The following is a 19,190-nucleotide window of genomic DNA, read 5'->3' as shown; positions in this document are numbered from 1 at the left end:
CTCATTGATTAAGAATATGCAGATCTAATGATGTTTGCAGAGTGTATTCCTCCTGAGTATTCTTTTCTCCACAGCCTTTAAGTGAGTGTTCCCAGTGCATAAGGTTAAAAGTGTTTCTTTTCCCCTGCAAGTGTAGAAGGTTAATAGAAGACTTAGAATTCTAGGACTAAAAGCCTGACACAGTGCACTTTAAGATGTAAGTGCAGCACATTTTATCTTCCTTTGATATGACCTTAATGACAGTAAAAGGACTGTCATTTAGTCCTTCATTCAGCACTTTTCATTGACTGGAGGAACAGCTTCTTGAAAAAACACAATATATTGTTCAAACACTCCCATAAAAATGGTCTCTCTGACTGTCCAAACACATTGTATGTTGTCTTAGATCAAACATGGGTCTTATTCTTAAACATAAGGATTAAAAGGCATCCATTAAAAGGAGAGTTTAAAATTCTATTTTAAAAGAAGTGCAGAATCTTAAAACACTAATTATTTGTGCAATCTTCAAGATCAAAAGGTACTGAAATCAAGACTTTAACCCCCTTATCAGATAAAACCTGTGTGCAAAAATTGCAAGGGGAGAAGGGACTATTAAGATAATCTAATTTGACCTCACGACCTTAGGTTTTGGCATTTCACTGCTACAGGATCTTTTCAGTTGTTCATATGGCTAAATGAAAAATTGAATAAAACCACAGAGGACACAACAGACTACATAAACTTGAAAAAAACAGACAACAGGTTTTCATGTTCCTTTAATTTGTGTGTTTGCAGGCAAGGCTCAATAATTAAACAGAAAGTACCGAGTCCTCTGCTGATGCAGTTACTGCAGCTCTTGCTGAAGCTTAGGGATGTCAGTTTCCATCAGATGAGGATCTAGCCTGAAGAGTTTCCAGCTGCAAGGGAGAACTAGGTAAATACAAAAGTGCAAATACCTAGAAAGGGCAATTTGTAGAAGTCTCGGGGTAAACTATGTTTCCAAAGTCTCTCTCTTTTTTTCTTCCTTTTCTCTTTATACTCCTATGAAAAGTGCTTAGAATTGTGTTCACCGTGCCAGTTTTCAGCAGGACAGGAGGGAACAACTGGGATGCATTTCTTTGTGTATGTCTTTTCTAATCTATTTGAGCTGTCTGATGTCTTCATATCTAATACATTTGGAATCTTTGATCTGAGTTGGAGGATGTCTCAAAAAGGAATGGTGATTCACAGGAAAACAGGATTTCCACAGGGGAGCCAGTTACCCAGTCCAGCAGAATTAATCAGCATTAGCTGTGTGAGCTCTTGCTCTAAAACACTGTAAATAAGAAAGAGTCATGGATGATTATAGGTATGGGAATAAACAAAGAGAGAAACAAAATTTAAACCTCTAAATGTCAAAAATGGTTTCTGAACCACCCACTTGATATTTTGTTGAAGCTAAACTGTCTCATGTCCAGATGAAAACACGACTTCTGTTTTGCAAAGAGGCCCTGTTTCAACAGTTGCCTCTGTTCTGGCACCTAAACTGTTTTTGCAAACCAGGGACACACCTAACATTGGGTAACAGGTCTGAAATACAAGAGCTGCCTTCCTGTGCCCAAACAACCTAACAGCCTGGCTACAACACAGTGCTCTCCCTGGCTTGCTCTATCTTGCAGCTTGGTTTCTCTTTCTTTCTTTCTTTCTTCTCTCATGGCCTCACTTCTGCCCGCAAGTGCCTGCAGCCGGTCCACTAGAGCACAGGAGCTTGGAGCAGCCTCCTGGGAGAGAAAGAGTAACCAAATGAAGGTGCCCACCTCCCTTGCCATGTAGTCCCTGGCCGATGAGGAGAGAGCTGGTGGAGCATTAGTGCTCTTCAGCCTCCCACGAGAGGATGGTGACTGTACCTTTCCTTGCACCTCATGGACGGAGCGGCAGAGGGTGCCACCACTGCAGTATTGGTGGCTGAGCGTGTAAGAAGTGGACATCACCATCTCCTTCTCCTCACACTCATGTGTTCAGAATTAAGACCTTGTGACTGCATTGTATAAAGGGTATGATCTCTCTGGACACAGTGTTCCTGAAGTGAACTGCTTTGTTGCTTAATCCTGTGGAGAGGAGCTGGGTGCCAGATAGGCAGCAGCTCAGGCTGGGGAATTTTTGAGCATTAGCAGGAACAGGAACTATAGTAATTTTCTGTTCAAACAGGGAATTTGGGCTTCATGTCAAAATTGCTCCTGATTTGTCAAAAATTTCTGTCAAAAGGTGCCTTTTAATCCTTCATTTTGACTTGATATGCCTTGATCATAAGGGATGGAAAGGGTTAAGTCTCAAGATGATGACTTTCCACTTAGCTGCTTCGGGTCTGGGTAGGTCCTGTTCACAGAATCACGTCTGAGTTAACCTTTCAAAGGTTATCTATTCCAACGCCCCTGCAGTGATGCCTAACTCCTTTTCAAAATCTGCACCTGCACGAGGCCTGACACTGAGTAAAATCCTTACAGGTGCTCTGTGGCCCTCTGCTCCTGGGAGGCGAGTGGATGTTCACAGTGATGCTCCCTTCCTGCTGGGTCCCTCGCTGCACATTCTCGTCCAAGGATGGCTCCTGCCTGCTCCTGTAGGCACCCTGGGGAAACACCCTCAAGAAGGTGGGGCTGCTGTTGCTGCAATGGGGACGAGTCCCGTGCAAGCAAGGGCTGTGAACTCGCTTGCATGTCTGCATCTGGAGCAGGGAGCTGATGGGGTGTGGGGAACAACTCTTAGCAGTCAGTGATTTTATTAGAGAGCTCTGTTGTATAGGAGATCTAGCTGTCACCTACGTCAAATGCTTTGCTTCTCAGGAGGAATCCAAGGGCAAGGTATTTAGGTACCAACACCAAAGCACCTTAGACCTGAATGACCTGCAAATGGAACTTCTGAAGCCCAAAGGGATGTTGTAACTGCCTTAACTTAACAAAAAGAGGAAATGCTAGGGGCATTCTGCTTTACAAACAGCCTTCGGTTGGCCTGTTTCCAGCACAAATGCCTCATGCCTGGTAATGGATTTCAAATACACTAAAGAGTACAGCCACAAAACCAAACAAGCCTTAACATTTGACCTTATTGGGAAAAACAAGCCTACTATTACCAAAGAAAACTAAGCATGCCTAGCTAATTGACTCATCTTAGAACTCCAAGTTTTGTTTCCATGACTGAACTGTAGGAATGTAAAGCCTTGCCATCTTTCAGCTCGGATGGTTTCCTTAGATCTCATGGAATATCTGAAAATCACCAGTCACCTCATAACACTTTGACTAGTCAGGCCAGTATAGAGAGGAGTAGTGGACAGGCAAACATAATGGCAATAACACCTTTGCCATAAAGATTTTTTTTTTTTTTAATTCAGCATTTCTGGAACAAAACATGAACATCCATTCAATGGATTGCATGCTGTTTTATCCTTGCTGCTGTTTGGTCATCCACCCACAGTCACTTCACATAAAATTACCTAATAACCAATTTGAAGTTCTTTAAAGTAGTGTATTTTCATCCTAAATCAGTTACAGAATTCACAATCCAAAGTCTAGACCTAAGACAGTGGCCTCATCTTCAAAGATATAAGACATAAATGGTTTCTATGTGGTGTAAATCTTTGGTATTTAACGTATCATTAAAAAAAAACCATCTGTATGTGCTGAGGCTCCTTACAAGGAAAGGAAATTTCCCTAAGACTTGGGAAGACAATTCTAGCCATGTTATTTTAAATAATTCATAATTTGACATCCACAGCTAGATACTGACCACAAGTCACCCAAGATGGTGATACCTATTATTCGTATTATTAACCATGAAAGCAAGGAAAGGATTCCCTGCTATGAGATGGTCATATTGATCTCAGAGAACCTCTCAAAAGCAACAGAAGCAGTGGCCTATCGCCTAAAACAGTTGAAGACTACCTTGAGGGAGCAATCTTACTTGTGAATTGTTTAGTTTCCATGGCTTTTGGCAAGTCACTCATGCTAAAACGGAGGGATTTTTTTCTGTTTTGATGAAACTATCCCCATGTTAAAAACATGTTTGAAGGGCAGTTTACACGTTTAAACTACAGTGTTTATAAAGCCTTAGTGAGAATTATTTTGCAAAAAAAGAAAGACTTTTGGAATAAAATGTAGAGTGACAAATGAATTTTATGTTCTGTTTAACATACGTGTCAGTAAACTCCAGGCAAGATAAATCTGTTTAAGAATCCATACAAAACATTTAGCGAAGTGTAAAGCATGGTATGTCTTTGTTTTACGGTATATCTTTGGCTTTGAGGTGGGCCACACTGTGGGCCACAACTAAGTAGGTTGTCTGAGACTAAAGGCATGTGATGGGCACTTGAATTTGTTTGTATGCAAAACACTGCTGTCAGACTTTCAGGCAGGGGACTGGTGATATGGACCAACTGTGGGCTGCTGTAGCCTCAGGGCATAATTTACGGCAACGTGAAGCTCAGCAAAGTACTTGAGAAAGGAAAGGAGCAAAGGCGTGAACAGCAGCAGTAATCAATGCAGGGCAGGGCGTCCCTGAACCTAGCCGAGTTTGCTTTATTCCAGCAATATTTGCTTTGGTCCAGGAGTTTGGAGTTGTGTCTGGGGATGTAATGCTACAGGTCAAAAGATCTGATGCCAGTTACATCAAAAGCATCTGTCTCTGGTTTAGTTTTTGTCCTAAGAAGTGACAAGTAGGTCATGCTGTAGCTTATTAAAGCCCAAAGGGGAAACATAGACACTTTTAATAGAGTTCATGTTCCAAACCCATTATTATTGTATGGACATGCCGCCTTCAAAATCAGGTACCCACATCACCAGCAGGCATCATGCAGTGCAATGAGAAATCAAGTGAGGTCTGAGTTGAAAGAGAAGAGCTACAGGCCACTGATTGGTTCTTTTTCTAGTGAGGGCTTTTGGCAGATCACAGGGAAGCATCTGCATGGGTCTCACAGAAGCTGACTGTGTCATGTCTGTACTGTAGCTGTATTTGTACCCAGCCTTTAGCTAGCACCTGCTTGCACTCTCCTGATGGGAAGAGGTTGTGTGAAGATGCCAGACTGTGCCTGGGTACACTGAGAAGCAACATTTCTTTTGGCCTTCTAATGTTTAAACAGCTGTGCTGGATTTGCCAGAGGACGTCTGACAGAGCCGTTAAAAATTGATGGCTGAGTAAACAGCCCCGGTGATATTTACTCCAATTCAGCTGTGATAATTCACACCATCTGAAGAGCTGCCTAATCCTGCACTGGCAGACATCTGAGATGCTTGCTACTGCTTTGAACAGAAGAATTCTTGTGGCAAGGGGAATGCTCTATCACTAATTACTCCAGACAAGAGAATAAGGATAGAACACAATTTAAAATAAAAGGAAGTAATTCAGAATGAAAACATAATTGCTAACACAGTGGTCGCAGGCTTGTGCCGATGCAGGACACCCATGTATGCTGACATAGAGTATAGATGTTGGTTATGTGCATGATTAAAATGAACTGCTAGGCACTAACAGAGGAGAGGAATGGAGTTTAACCTCCCAGGTCTGGTCACGTCCCTACTTTGTTGTTTTTTTTCCTGTTGCACAGGTTGTAGAGGCATCTTAAGGAATATCCATTTGGAAACGTGCTAGAGGGTAGTGAAACAGTATAATGTTTGGGACTACAAACATCTGTCTTCTAGAAAAGTGATTTCCTTCAACTTCCATTTGAACAACATTACATACATCTGCAACTACCTCCTAATCTTTCATTGTTAGTGGAGGTACTGCTTCAAATATGGCTTGTCTGCTTTGCCTGGCCAAGTGTGATGGTTCAGGATCTGTCCCCAGACCTCTCAATCTGCACCTCTACATCCCCAGATGCAACTACCAACTTCTGGGCCATAGCTGAATCAGTACCCATTCTCTTGGTCCTTCTCCTCTATTGTCCTGCTATTAACTTACCAAATGACACGTCTTAACATTCCTCTTTATGACATATCTGTTGTCATGTCATTTTTAGTCTTCAAGCTACTGCTTTCATCTCTTGACCTTGATGTCTTCAAAACACCTAGAATAGAAAATACAGATGCAGATCACCTGGTTCACCAGGCTGAATTCTCTGTTACATTAGTGACTTCCTGTAATTAATCCTGAGCAGAACATGAGCACATCACAAATTGCTAGTCAAGTAAATATTTAAGATGTGTATACAGTAAATCTCTTGAGTTTAATAAAATCAGACTTCAGGGCATGTGGAACAGCAATTTCTTACCTACTGCTGCCATAAAAAACTCAGAAAAATGGTAATAACTTGTGATGGCATTCAAAATTTTGGAGATAGCTTTACTTTGTTGTAAATCTAATTCAGTCATCTTTTTTTCTAATCATGCTGTAGACAAATACGCTCAAATTAATTAGCATAGTTCTAGTTTACTGCTAAGTGTAAGTGTCCATTTCAGAGATGCAAAATTTCCCGAGTTCATTAACTACAAACCATCACTTGATTCTAGTAGAAAAATCTTCAGGCTCTCAAAGCACATGTAACACAGCAGTGTTTTGTTTTCACCTTTGGCTGGTTCAGGTAATTTCACATAGGTATAAATGATAATGATTTAAGACACGTTGACATCACTACTACATGTTTATAAAAAGAACATACAAATGCACAGTGACATTTTACACAGTGGTTGCACGTAAGACACTCACAAATTTGAAGTCCAATGCTGCGGGGTGCCGAGCGCTCTTAAATCTCATTAAGTTCAATGTGAGTTCAGAGTACTTTGTGGTTCAGGTGCTTGGGCCCTCAGCGAGGCTCTGAACAGTAAGGAATTTTACCCACATTCAAGTCAGAAACGAGAGTAATTTCTCCTTTCTAGTATGTGTGTTTCTAATTGCTAGATTAGTACAATTGGCTGATAATCACGAGTAATAAAAATGATTTTCTGGCACTGAAGCACTCTTTCTGAAAGTTAATAAAGCTCACTCAACATCGCCTACAGTTTTACAACACCCCGTAATGGAATAATGTAACAAGTACAATGTGAGTACAGTACAAAAGCTGGTGTAAAGTTAAAAATGGATCTAGAATAGTGCTGTTCTTGAATAAGAGCAGTACAAGGTATGAATTACTTCTTTGAGCTGGGTATGGGAGTTAATCTGTGAACAATGAAGCCCAGCTCACTTTCAGGTTCACTCCCAATATTTTTTCCAGATTTGCTTCCTACCCTTTTCTTCCAGCTGTTTTATGTGCTATCATCCTTGTTCTTTCCATAAAGGTGATCATGCTTTTAATTCACATCTTCCAGTTTTCTACTGGAATTTGTTGATAAAGTCGTTATATTAACTTACGTAAGAATGTGATATAAGGATACAGCAGAAAACCAACTCCAGTGTCAGATTGAAACTTCTAGGAATGTTTAGACCTGTAACTTGTGAGATGTGTCTCCTGCAGTAGTTGAACACCTCAAAAATGTAGTGGTATACATGGTACACTTTACAGTGTTTTCACTATGTGCAAAAATAGTGAAGAATTTTGTTAAATTTCATTATTCTGGGATCCATCCATGGTTTTTTGTATGTCCATGATACGTTTGTTGATATAATGGCACATTAATTGTATGTGTAAGACCTGTAGTCCCTTCTTTTTGCCCTGCATGATATAAGACAAAGCCAAATTTATGGAGGAAATGGCTTTGTCTACCTGTAAATGAAGATCACCTGAAAAGCAGTCTTGTAACATGCTGATGGTAATCAGTAATGCCAAATCATCATTACAGCAGTGGCATTTTCATCAACTGTATGGTGGATTTTGCAATTAACACACAAAGAATTATTCCTTTCTTGTGTAACAATATTTTAATGTCCATATAAAAGTGGGTTTATAGTTCAAGATTACATATAAAAAAATATTTCATCTTGACACTTTTGCTATTTTCCCTCAGGGAAGTCTTCAAATTTTAACAAGGAAAAAACATGGGGTGGAGGGATGCTTGCTCTACAAAAAGCTGAAGGACTCCCTCCCCATTCTGCCATCACCGGATGTTTTGAAACAGAAGATTGCTCTCCAAGCAAGCCTGACGAGCATACTGTCTCTCTTTCTCTCTCTCTCACCCTGCCATGGCAGGTGAAACCACAGGGGCATGCACCACCACCAGATCCTTTCAAGCGGAACGCAGCTGGAAGGGTACTGAAAGGAACAAGTCAGGCACCTCTCCAACTACCGGGCTGCATCAAGAAGGCACAACATAAGCAATGGTAAAGTCAGTAAACAAAATTTTACTGTAATATTTTGTAACACAGATACTGTATTTCTCTTTGAAGTGTAAAGCTACCGTCTTACACAAGAAAGATGGACAGACCCTTTTCCAAGACTAATATGGATACAATAAATATGGAGTTTTACATACTAGATCTGTACACAGAAACTTTGTCCCACAGCCATAAAAATTTACATTTAACAGTGCAACATATAATTTAATTCTTTATTTATCTGACATAGGATGTTTACTTACTAAACACAAGCAGCTACCTGGTTTTAATATACATATTTTATATATATATATTTTATATATATATATTCAACAATCTGTACAGGTTTCTAAACATAAAACTCCAAAAAGGCACAATCGTCTATACAACATGTACAAAAATGGCTGGAGCTGACAAGGAACAACAATTATTGGTCAAGAGTTCATGATTGCACGAAGATTAGTAATGGGTTTGTGTCAGAAAAATGTGCTTTAAGGAAAGGAAGGTTTGCAAAGAAACCTGTAAGTGTTATAAAAAAAACCCAAAACCCCCCTAAAAATAAAAACACAATGAAAAACAAAAACTAGGTTGCTATTACAAGTCTATCCTCATCGTCACTGCTGCCATCGCTAAACTGCACCGTGTTTTGCCGCCGGGGAGGGGCGGATGGCCTGTGTACCTGTCTGTCCGGGGTGACAGTTCGGTGGACCGGGGACTTGGTTAATGTGTTGGGATTCACCTTGGAGCGGGGCTCTGCTGGGGCAGCCCTCTTCACCTGCTGGGAAGGGAGGTCACGCTTTGGCTTGGTGGGGTTCGCGAGATCAGTCTTTTCAGGATCCACTTTCCCTGAACCAATGGGTTGCTCGAGGTTGGTCAGAGGGCTGGGCTCAGGATGGCTCTTCCCACTGTACTGCTGGCCACCAGACACTACCTGAGGAGAAGCATCTCGGCTGGGCTGGCCGACCTCGGCCGCGGGGAAGCCAACAGGAGCTGGCTCCAGCTGGACCTCGCAGGGCTTGCTGCCCGTGGTGGGTGCCTCAGAGACTCCATGTCCCTCGGTGCTGGCAGGGCTGACAGAGGGAATGAGGGTCGGCAGGGCGATATTCAGTATCTGCAGGCCGGGAATGTGCGCCTGTGGGCTGGGGGTGCCCTGTGGGGCCGTGCCAGCGGTCAGCACCTGGAGGCCCACAGCGTTGAGGGTAATTCCTGAAGGGCGCATCTGTGGGGTGATGTTGGTGTTTGCCAGGCCTACAATGTTCACTGTCTCCATGCCCAGAGGTGGCAGAGGCTGCAGGTTGGGCGTGCCGAGACCCTGAATGCCCGGAACGCTCACCTGGCCGATGGGAATGCATGGCACCACACTGTTCACCTCGGCGACCCCCATGGGATTTGTGGTGGTGCCAGCGGCCGCGCCGCCTGCCTCACCAAGTGCGTTGGTAGTTCTGTGAATCACACTAACGGCTGGGATAGTGAGCTGCACCGGCCCAGCCTGGATAGGAACGAAGGTGGAGTAGGTGGCCAGGCCGGCGGGGACCACCTGGATGCCTCCGACAGGTACCATGCCGTAGGGTGCCTTGGCTTGCCGCTGCGAGTGCAGAGGGAGGTGGCTGAAGAGGTGAGTCTGGGGAGCCCTCAGCTCGGCAGCCTGCTGTGGGCACCCGGCCAGCTTCTCCTCGGGGATTTCGGTGTAGGGTGATGGCGCTGTTGTCTGCATGCTGTGGTCTGCTGGTGAGGAGGGGGAACTGATGGAGGGCACGCTCTGCGAGAGAACAACACAGGTGTGTTAATGCAGCAGCCACCACTACCCTCCAGTGAAATGAAAACACAAGGTAGCTGGAATGCTTCCCATACCCCCTTTTAAGAGAAAACAACAAACCGGTTCATAGTATATGCTGCTCAACTTGAACAATGAACTGATCTCCTTCCTTTCTTTTTCCAACTTCTTCCTCACCCACTAATTGAATTTTCCTCTCCTAATTAGCCTGCTTAATTTCTCTCTAACACTAGTACTCAAAAACATTGCTGAAAATCTTTTCTATAGGTTTTTTAAGGAGCAAGAAGGCTTTGGAGAACTGTTTTATGTGGAAATCACCTGACATAAGAAGGTTAAATAAGCATAAGCTAGCATTTTTGATGCACTGGGTTCCTCTCCTGAAGGCATTACAGCCTCTGGCAGGCAGAGGCAGCATCATGGCACATTTGTCGGTAAGTGCTTCTAATGTGGCAGACAGGAGATGTGCAATTACAAGAGAAGGATGACAACTACAGCTCCTGCATGGTAGAGGTGATAGGTGGATGCTAGAGTGAGATGTGGGACCCACATCCTGTTTCTGCCTTTGCTCACTGTGATTTATTTGGTTTACACACCTGGTCTGATAATCCCTTTTCTTCTCGTATAGCCTTTTACTGACCAAGGCTGGCAATTTATTTCCTAAAACCTCCTAAAACGAGTAGTCCTAAAGTGCAATTGCAATGTCACAGTTTAGTTTTAGGCATATTCATAACACACTAAGAGTGGTTCAACCTTACTTAGCTTATATAGTCCTAAACAGTAATTCTGTAGTTCTGACCAATCTCTCCAGAGATCTCTAGAGCAGGCACAAAATGGAAAAACAAACAGAAATGCTTTTGAAAACTGTTGGTAGGAAATATATTGACTAAGGGAGAATATGATTAACTGATTATGCAGTGACAACCAGTCTAAACAGGAAGACGAGTGTCAGAAAGTAGCCAGCATCTTTCTCAGAACTGACACCTCCCAATAAATCCTGATAAACTGGTATGGATACTTTCAAAGGAACATACAGCAGCCTTCCAGAGTTGTGTTGGCTCCTTGTCTTGATTGCAAGAAGTGGGATCCACACCCACAAGAACAGACTGTAGAGGAACCATCAGAGACACAAGGCTGCGACTTCTTTTGGTCTGGGAAAGGAGTCTGGAAAGGAACTACTGCCCTGTATTACTTACATGCCTTCTGTGTGTTTTTTGTTTTTTTTTTTTTTTCTTTTTTTTTTTGTTTGTTTTTGGTTTTTTTGGGGTTTTGGTAGTTTTTTTGTTTGTTTGTTTGTTGTTTTGTTTTTGGTTTTTTTGGGGTTTTTTGTGTTTTTTTTTTTTAATTTTAATATATTAATGTAGACAATTATTAAAGCTACTTAAATGAAGACCTTTCAACATTTTTAATTGTATGAATATTTACTTGAGGTTTCTGTGGTTCTACTTAATATGAGAGTAAACTTAGTCAAATGTCTTTCTGGTATCTATTGGCAACAACTGGAACTAAAAATCCAAATTAAAGACCCTACCTCTTTTCTGGAAGGTATATACACTGATCAGAGACCACTTTGTTTTATTCTCTGTCACACCAGAAACTTGCTCCAATTTACATTTGCCACATGAACTCACAGTTCTTACAAGCAGAAATGAATCTGTGTCAAACAATGCAATGCAGCAATAACTTTTACTGTTTCTCCTTGCCAACAGTTAGCTATCTTAAACTTTGTAAAAAATAAATCCAGCAGTATGGATTTCCAAAGAAAAAAACAGGTCAATAAGTACTTAAAGCAGAATTAAATTTTTACTTACTGTCTATGTTTTTGAAAATTTCCTGCTACTGGTTTTTCTATAACTGTATGCAAAGTTAGGTTTATGGCCAGACTCAATGATCTTAAAGGTCTTTCCCAACCTAGATGATATGATTCTATATAATGTCTCATTCATCATGGAGAAGGCAGGACTTTAATTACGCCTTTAATTAAACTGTACTTTGCATCACATTTTTCTGAGCAGTATTCTGAAAAGCTCAAATGCCTTCACGGTTTTCAGTAAGAATTCAAATTTCAAGTGATAACCTTAGGGTCAGTCAGGTATGTGACTTGTACCATCCCCACCAGAGTGCATTAAAACTACTGATGAATAGTAAAGAGGCTTAACACCTGCCAATTCCCTTCTGTGATTTCCTAGGCAGAGTTCTGAATGGTCCCGCAGCCTTGCACACAAACTGACCTCATCTTTCTGCACACTGTTTGACAAGCTGTGTGTCTAGCACATGCATGGGCAAAACTTATCCTTTTCTGATGAAAATAATTCAGTTTGGAGAAAAACCGAGAGTATTGGGAACTCAGGTCTCAGTTCTGTGTTCATCTCTCCTTTTGCTATTGCACAACGGTAATCTCCTAGTTTCCTTGAACATCTGGTGCTCTTTCTAATTCTACTATTAAGCATATTTGAAGGAGATATAAGCAATTGCACAATTTTTTTATAGTGATAAGGCAAAAACCTTTGGGACTTGATTAATTTCCATTGGGAATCATCAATTATTCTATCATCATATTTCATAGTGAAAAGACTTCGGAATTCTATCACTTTTCTCTGAAAACTTCATAACCACCAATGTATGTTTATTCCCCATATTGTGGACATATGTGGAATAATAAACATATAGTTTATGCCATATTTGTTACTTCCTTCTTATTTGTAATACAATCTACCAGCTCCAAACATCAGTTGAAATGACCGTATTACAATTAATCCTTTCAGGAAGAATACAATCAAATCAAAGAATTTTAAAAGCAGTGCTCATACAACATCCTTGTTCCTGGAGTCCTACACATTTGTGCTTTGATTACTTTCAACTCTTCTGAAAGACTCATCACCCAGCAACTCTTAAGAATGAAGGGAAAGGCCAACATTTTGATCTTTCAAAAATCTCAAAAAAGATCTTTAGAAAGAGGGTTTAAAATCCCGTTCTCTCCCCAGAGTCAGGCACTCCTACCTTTGTAAGAGTTGCAGTTGATATTAAGGAGTGGCCCAAAGCTGTTTCTGGATCAGGGTAATCCACAGACATCTGTCGACCTGGGGACGTAGGAGTGATGTCTGCCAGTGCCACACTAGCACTGTGGGGACCTGCTCCTCTCTCTTGGGCTTTATCCTCATGTGCTTCCTGATGGGTGAACTCTGCTGGTGACCCGGAGGTCCTGCTAACTGACTGCACAGTGCTAAGGACGGTCATTTTCGTCAGCAGCGCTTTTGGCAGACCATCCATGGAGTCCGTGTGAACCCCAGCAAAACAGTCTGGAAGTCTGATGTCTTCATCGGTGCTGGCAACATCCTGCAGGCTGTGTCGAGAGGGGTGATGCTGGGGGCTGGCCGTCACCGAGGGGGTTGTGGATAGCACTGACTCAGCCTGGCTGTCTTCATCATCATCTTCATTGTCATTTTCATCTTCATCTCCACCATCAGACTCCTCCACATCATATCCTGACCGGTCATAGCCAATTCTTTGCTTCTCACCTGCAAAAGTGGGAATTAGAAGGTAAGACAATGAAGGTCCTGGACTCATTGGGAAGGAAGAGGGAGAGAGAAACTAGAAAGACCAAAAAAGCACATGGCACATGCCTTTTTCAGTCACATCCCATTGCATCAAAAATTTTCCACCATACATATTTAACTATACAGCCACATAATATTTCATCTTCTGCTACTGTATTGTTTTCAAGCTTCTGGATTTGGCTGTTTTCTTTTAAGCCATTTATAACCATTTGATCAAAGTCACCCTTCACTCTTTCGCTTGGGAAGAAGTGAGCAGATTCCTGGTTCATTAGGTTTCCAGTGACAATATATGAAGCTGGTCTGTCAACCCTAGCAGTGGGATATTCTCTAGCTGGTTCTGACTCACTCATAAGAGGGTGGTGGGTGTCCTTGTACCTAATATGAATCACTGCTGCAAAGGTTTTTGAAGGATGCAAACAGAAAGACTGGAGGCTGTTAGTCAGGAATCTGTCTCGTTAACAAGCAAAAGAGAGCAAAATTAGACCTTACCAGATTTCTTCCCTTTGCTAATGTTTTGAAAGGTTTATGAACAAATCAGCCAAGATGTCCTAGGAGGCAAGAAAGCCCTAATCCGATCAAAATTTACCTATGCATGCTTGAATCTTTGCTCACATGAAGAAGCCCTCCTGACTTCAAGTCTTAAAGCTAAACTGCTGTCTAGTGGTAAATTTCTCTATTAAATACAGTTCTACTGCAGCTTTTCACCTTCTTTTGCATCATCACTTGGAAAGAAAGAATCGTCTTTGTAAGGCAACAGAGAATCCCATCTGTTGTACCTGATTCCAAGCCAGACTGTCTGGGATCGTATTTTACAAAAGACAAAATGCTTTGAATGAACTAATATTTTGTATTTGATTAAAGGTCTGTCTGTTGAGCTGTCCAAAAAAAATATCAGCACAAAAATAATTTGGCTCTGTGAAAGCCATGATGGCTGGTTAGTTAAAATCTCAGAGATCCTGTTCTAGGGAAATCTACACCGCAACTTAACATCAAAACAAACGATTCTGAAAAAAAATCAGACCCTTAAAAGAAGTCAAACTTACTACCTATACTTTAGGCTGCTGTTACCAAAACAAAAATAAGTACCTTGAACTCCAGGTAAAATAGATAAGTTTAATTGAGCTACCTTTAAATAAGTTACACAGCATTGTAAGCCTTTATGGTTTCAAATGAGCAGTGCGATTAGGAATTAAACTAACAGCTTCTTTGAAAAAATCCCTCTATAATGACTTTGCCTCTCTTTGCCTACACAGTAATTTGTACATTGACTAAATATGGAAACTGTGGATTTTCTCCACTTGCTATAGCAGATATGAACATGTCAGAAGTTATTAAAAATACCCCAAATCCTCCAGGTCATTGGAATGATCCTAAGAAAAATATTTTTTTAGAATTTTAAATAGTCTTTGTTTATAATTCTCATTCACAGACAAAGCTGTTCAAAATAGAAAATATATTTTAGTAGAAACATTGATTCTGTGAGGTCCAAAATTATGGCAAGTAGGATTGTTAAAAATACTGTTAACAATAACACATAGACTTTTTTTTTCTTCTCTGTGTACTTCTGTCATTTCTATTCTTCACACAGATAGTGTTTCTTCACCATTAATTTGCAAAAACGTTAGAACCTCTACATATGTTTGATTTCTGAAAGGAAACAGCTACCTCTGTCTTCAGCGCTGATGACGGGCTAGCTGGGGTCCCAGTGCCCTGAGCTGGAGGACCATGGCTGTATATATCACCAACCATATGAAGTTCAACAAGGACAAATGCCAGATTCTGCACCTGGAATGGGGCAACCCTGGATGTACGGACAAACTGGGGAATGAGATGCTGGAAAGCAGTGCTGTGGAAAGGGACCTGGGAGTCCTGGTCAATGGCAAGTGTAACATGAGTCAGCAGTGCCCTGGCAGCCAGGAGGGCCGACCATGTCCTGGGGGCATCAGGCACAGCATCAGGCATCAGCACAGGCTGTTGAGGGAGGGGATTGTCCTGCTCTGCTCTGCACTGGTGCAGCCTCACCTTGAATATTGTGTGCAGTTTTGGGCACCACAACATGAGAAAGATAGTAAGCTATTAGAGAGTGTCCAAAGGAGGGCAACAAAGATGGGGAAGGGCCTTGAGGGGAAGGTGTATGAGGAGCAGCCGAGGGCACTTGGTCTGTTCAGCCTGGAGAAGAGGAGACTGAGGGAGAACTCATTGCAGTCTACAACTTTCTCATGAGGGGAAGAGGAGGGGCAGGCACTGATCTCTTTTCTGTGATAACCAGTGACAGGACCTGAGGGAATGGCATGAAACTGTGACAGGGGAGGTTTAGGTTGGAAAAAAGTTCTTTACCAGAAGGTGGTTGGGCACTGGAACAGTCTTCCCAGGGAAGTAGTCACAGCACCAAGCCTGCCAGAGTTCAAGAAATATTTGGACAATGCTCTCAGGCACAGAGAGTAAAAAGATCTGTAACAGATCCCAAAGACTTCTCTGTGTTACATCTAAAGGGTGATCCACACGATTCCTACAACTCCTTAAATAATGCACTTAAATAATTCACTCCAGACTCCCTCTTAACTTCAATCTTTTTACCAGCATCATATAACTATTCTCTGGGAAATCCTACTGATTCTTTTCTTTTTTCTCACTCTCTCCACGTGAATCACATTTTCTGTGAAAGCTGATGTCAATCACAAATGACTGTTTCTACTGGCAAGCGGAACTACCTGAAGTGATTAGACTGACTTGTCACATTTGTAAAGCAAGGAAAACATATGTGCAAACAATGCCCTGATTTACAAGGAGAAACTATCTTTTTTCAAGTCAACACTTAAAATGCTATGGGATTTACTAGCAAATGCTGCTTATGTAGGAATTTTGTGCATACATCTCGGCTTTCTAGAATAAAACCATGGAAAGGGAAAGGGGAACTGTGTGTGGAACACAGATTCCTTACATGCAGGTCTCCATGGGATATCGTTTCCCTCTATTGTTTCCCTGTTTACCTCCACCCTTTGTGCATTTGCCAGCTTCTATTTGAGTGTGGTTACCTGGAGCCAGAGCCTGCAATGTAGGCGAGGTGACAGCGATGAATGTGGTTCCCTTACTCCTACACCGCTTTGCAACATCAGATGAGAAAAAAAATTCCTGACTTGCTTGTTCTGGCAATGAACAAAGGAACACTCTGCTCTGGCTTTTATACCTGCATGTGTGTTTGCTGAAACAAGAGGTGCCCAAGCTTTTGCAATTAGTGATCCCGTTAAGCATCGCTGTGGAGTTGTGAGAGGACCAGATGCTGTAGTTTTGGCAAGATGGAAGACCCAGGCAGGTAATGGGTCTTCTCTGAAGTACGCATCAGGCTGAGGCTGTGACCACTCCTTGTAGTGAAAGACTCTTTTTCCAAGCAGTGTCTTATTAACCAAGTAGTACTGGCCTCAATCCATTCTGGTAATTGTACCCTGCCTACTAAAGTTCCCTTGCAGTTTTAATGGGGGAAAAATTAATTCTTTGCTTCCTATCTTGAACTATGCACAATTATTACCATATGCTTATGTAGCATATATATATATGTATATATATACACACATATATGTATTTATATATATATGTAAAACTAGAACTGACTCAATTTCCAAAGGGAACAAAATTACTTCTGTGTTTAACTTTGTATGAGGTTGTAAAACAGTGTGCGATATTTTAGAATGAAGGATGTGTCATAAATTTAAAGGCCACTAACATATGGAGAAATGGCTTTTGGCATGAAAGTTCACAGTTTCTTTTTTTAAAAAAAGAAAACAGGAAAAAAGTTTCACACTATTAAGTAAAGGCTTATGAAAGCTACTTCTCTTTCGAATTTGTAACTCAACTCTCACCATTTTAACAGAAAGACTGTTCAAGACAGCCTGATTTTTTTATAAATAGTCTTTCTGGAAGAGTAGGGAATGCCTCTCATTCTCTGTCAACTGCTGCAACCTCATCTTCTAAAACCCTAAGAAGGACTCTTTCTTCTTCCTAGACTTCACAGGAGAAAGTGCACTTTGTCTACAGACCTGAACTCTGCAAAAATTAGGAACAGATGGAAATCAAGGCATAACAGAAACATGGACAAAACTTTTGACTGGGAATTTTGCCTGCATGCCAGCTACAATCATTTTTAAGAAAACCAAACTTTTAATCCTATGTATTAAGTATAGAAATCATTGTCAAAGTATCATCTTAGTCCTTCCTTTATTTTGCTTTCGGTCCTTAGATACTGAGCTCCGTACTGTGCTTGTGGTGATAATGAGCTTGTTGGCTAAGGCTCTGTTATACTGGCATTTTACCCCAAAATGGAAAAGAAAAAGCTGCAAGTTCTTTAGCACGATAGCATTAGTTGGAATTATCAGCATCCTAGTATGTCCATTAGTGAAGTGCCTGGGACTGATAAGTCCACATATTTTTCCAGTTGGGATGCTATGAATTAGGTAACTGAAATAGGTCTCCCTATGTACTTTTAAGTTCTTTATTATTACAAGTTTTTCCTATAAGGATCCTAACTGTACATGGCTTTACCAATGGCCATCTAACTATCATCGTACTGTAAAGTACTAAAACAAAGGTTCTTCAGAATCTCAACTTACAGCTTTTAATTTTAATTGCAATATTATTGTCACACAACCTGACTTACTGAGGACCTGCTAGAGACTTAGCAATTTCTCTACCAAACCCAGTGATAAAGTTCAACGACTTATAACTTAGTCATATTTGGTTATAACTTAATCATATTTAAGTAGGTTTTCACACAAAGAGCAAAATGTTTATTGTCATTCTTTCACTGGCAAGAAGGCAAGAAAGACCTGAAAATACAAGCACAGACTGCTTAGTTTTACACATTCCTAAGAAAATGTACAGTTACGTAGATAATGATAGGACTGCTATTAGCTCTACTTATGTAGATAAAAGACATAGCTTACTAAGTATCTAATCACTATCTATTAACATCTACATTTAAATTTACTACATTTATTGGTTTTTAGAATCTGATTAATACAAAGCCTCCAAGTAATACAAATCACCTCAAATTCTGGAATTATCTTCAGTTAGGGATTAACAGCTACATAAAAGCATTTAAAAATAATCTGTTTTGTATTAGATATTCTCCATCAAACTCAAGAAAAAATGTAGACCACAGTAAGAAAGGTAGAAGTATTTTTCAGTATGTCATTATATGATCATAAATTGAAAGTAAGGTCTGTATGTCATCAATTCACTCTACTCTTCTAAACAATTAGAGCTTAGACTTGCCTTTCACCTGTTGTGTTAGTCTTGTAATAGACTGATCCACAACCATTCAAACAAATTCTTATAAGGGTAAAAAAAAGTACAGTAAACAATGCATCTATATCCAACCTTGCTGGTTTCCTGTCATTCTAAATCTGTTCATAGGCTTTAATTAACTGATTTCAGTCTTGCTTCAGCTCCTGTCCACTGCTAACTACCTTCAAACAGGACTCATAGTGACATCTACTGGGTTAAATTCAGACTGGTAATTGCCAGGGCTCCTCAGAAATGAGAAAAAAAAATCTGTGGGCGTTTGACTTTCATTCCTAAGAGCATGAGAAGTAATGAAGTAAAGCAAACCAAAATAACAGCAGCCACTGCTTAAACAGATTATTTACACTCAAATCTTCCTAAGTAACTTGAAT

General features: G+C 40.9%; 1 protein-coding gene across 10 annotated transcripts in view; it reads right to left on the bottom strand.

The window, feature by feature from the left end:
• Positions 1-721: 721 nt before the first annotated feature.
• Positions 722-19,190, bottom strand: part of HIVEP1 (HIVEP zinc finger 1) — a 128,977-nt gene continuing 110,508 nt past the window's right edge. For 7 of the 10 annotated variants that reach the window (XM_050306767.1, XM_050306846.1, XM_050306683.1 and 4 more), the window contains 2 exons: positions 12,965-13,482; positions 8,200-9,952 (listed from right to left, as the gene is read on the bottom strand). In XM_050306767.1, coding sequence (XP_050162724.1) covers positions 8,777-9,952; positions 12,965-13,482 — 1,694 coding nt within the window. In that variant the 3' untranslated portion in view covers positions 8,200-8,776. Of the gene's footprint in view, positions 1,295-5,907; positions 6,014-8,199; positions 9,953-12,964; positions 13,483-19,190 lie in introns of those variants that run through there. The other 3 variants (XM_050307254.1, XM_050307009.1, XM_050307091.1) reach the window with 3 other exon arrangements.

This window comes from Myiozetetes cayanensis, unplaced genomic scaffold (genome assembly GCF_022539395.1).
Source record: "Myiozetetes cayanensis isolate MyiCay16 unplaced genomic scaffold, myiCay2020 scf1, whole genome shotgun sequence".
NCBI lineage: Eukaryota > Metazoa > Chordata > Aves > Passeriformes > Tyrannidae > Myiozetetes > Myiozetetes cayanensis.
This window is presented reverse-complemented; position numbering and strand designations above follow the sequence as displayed.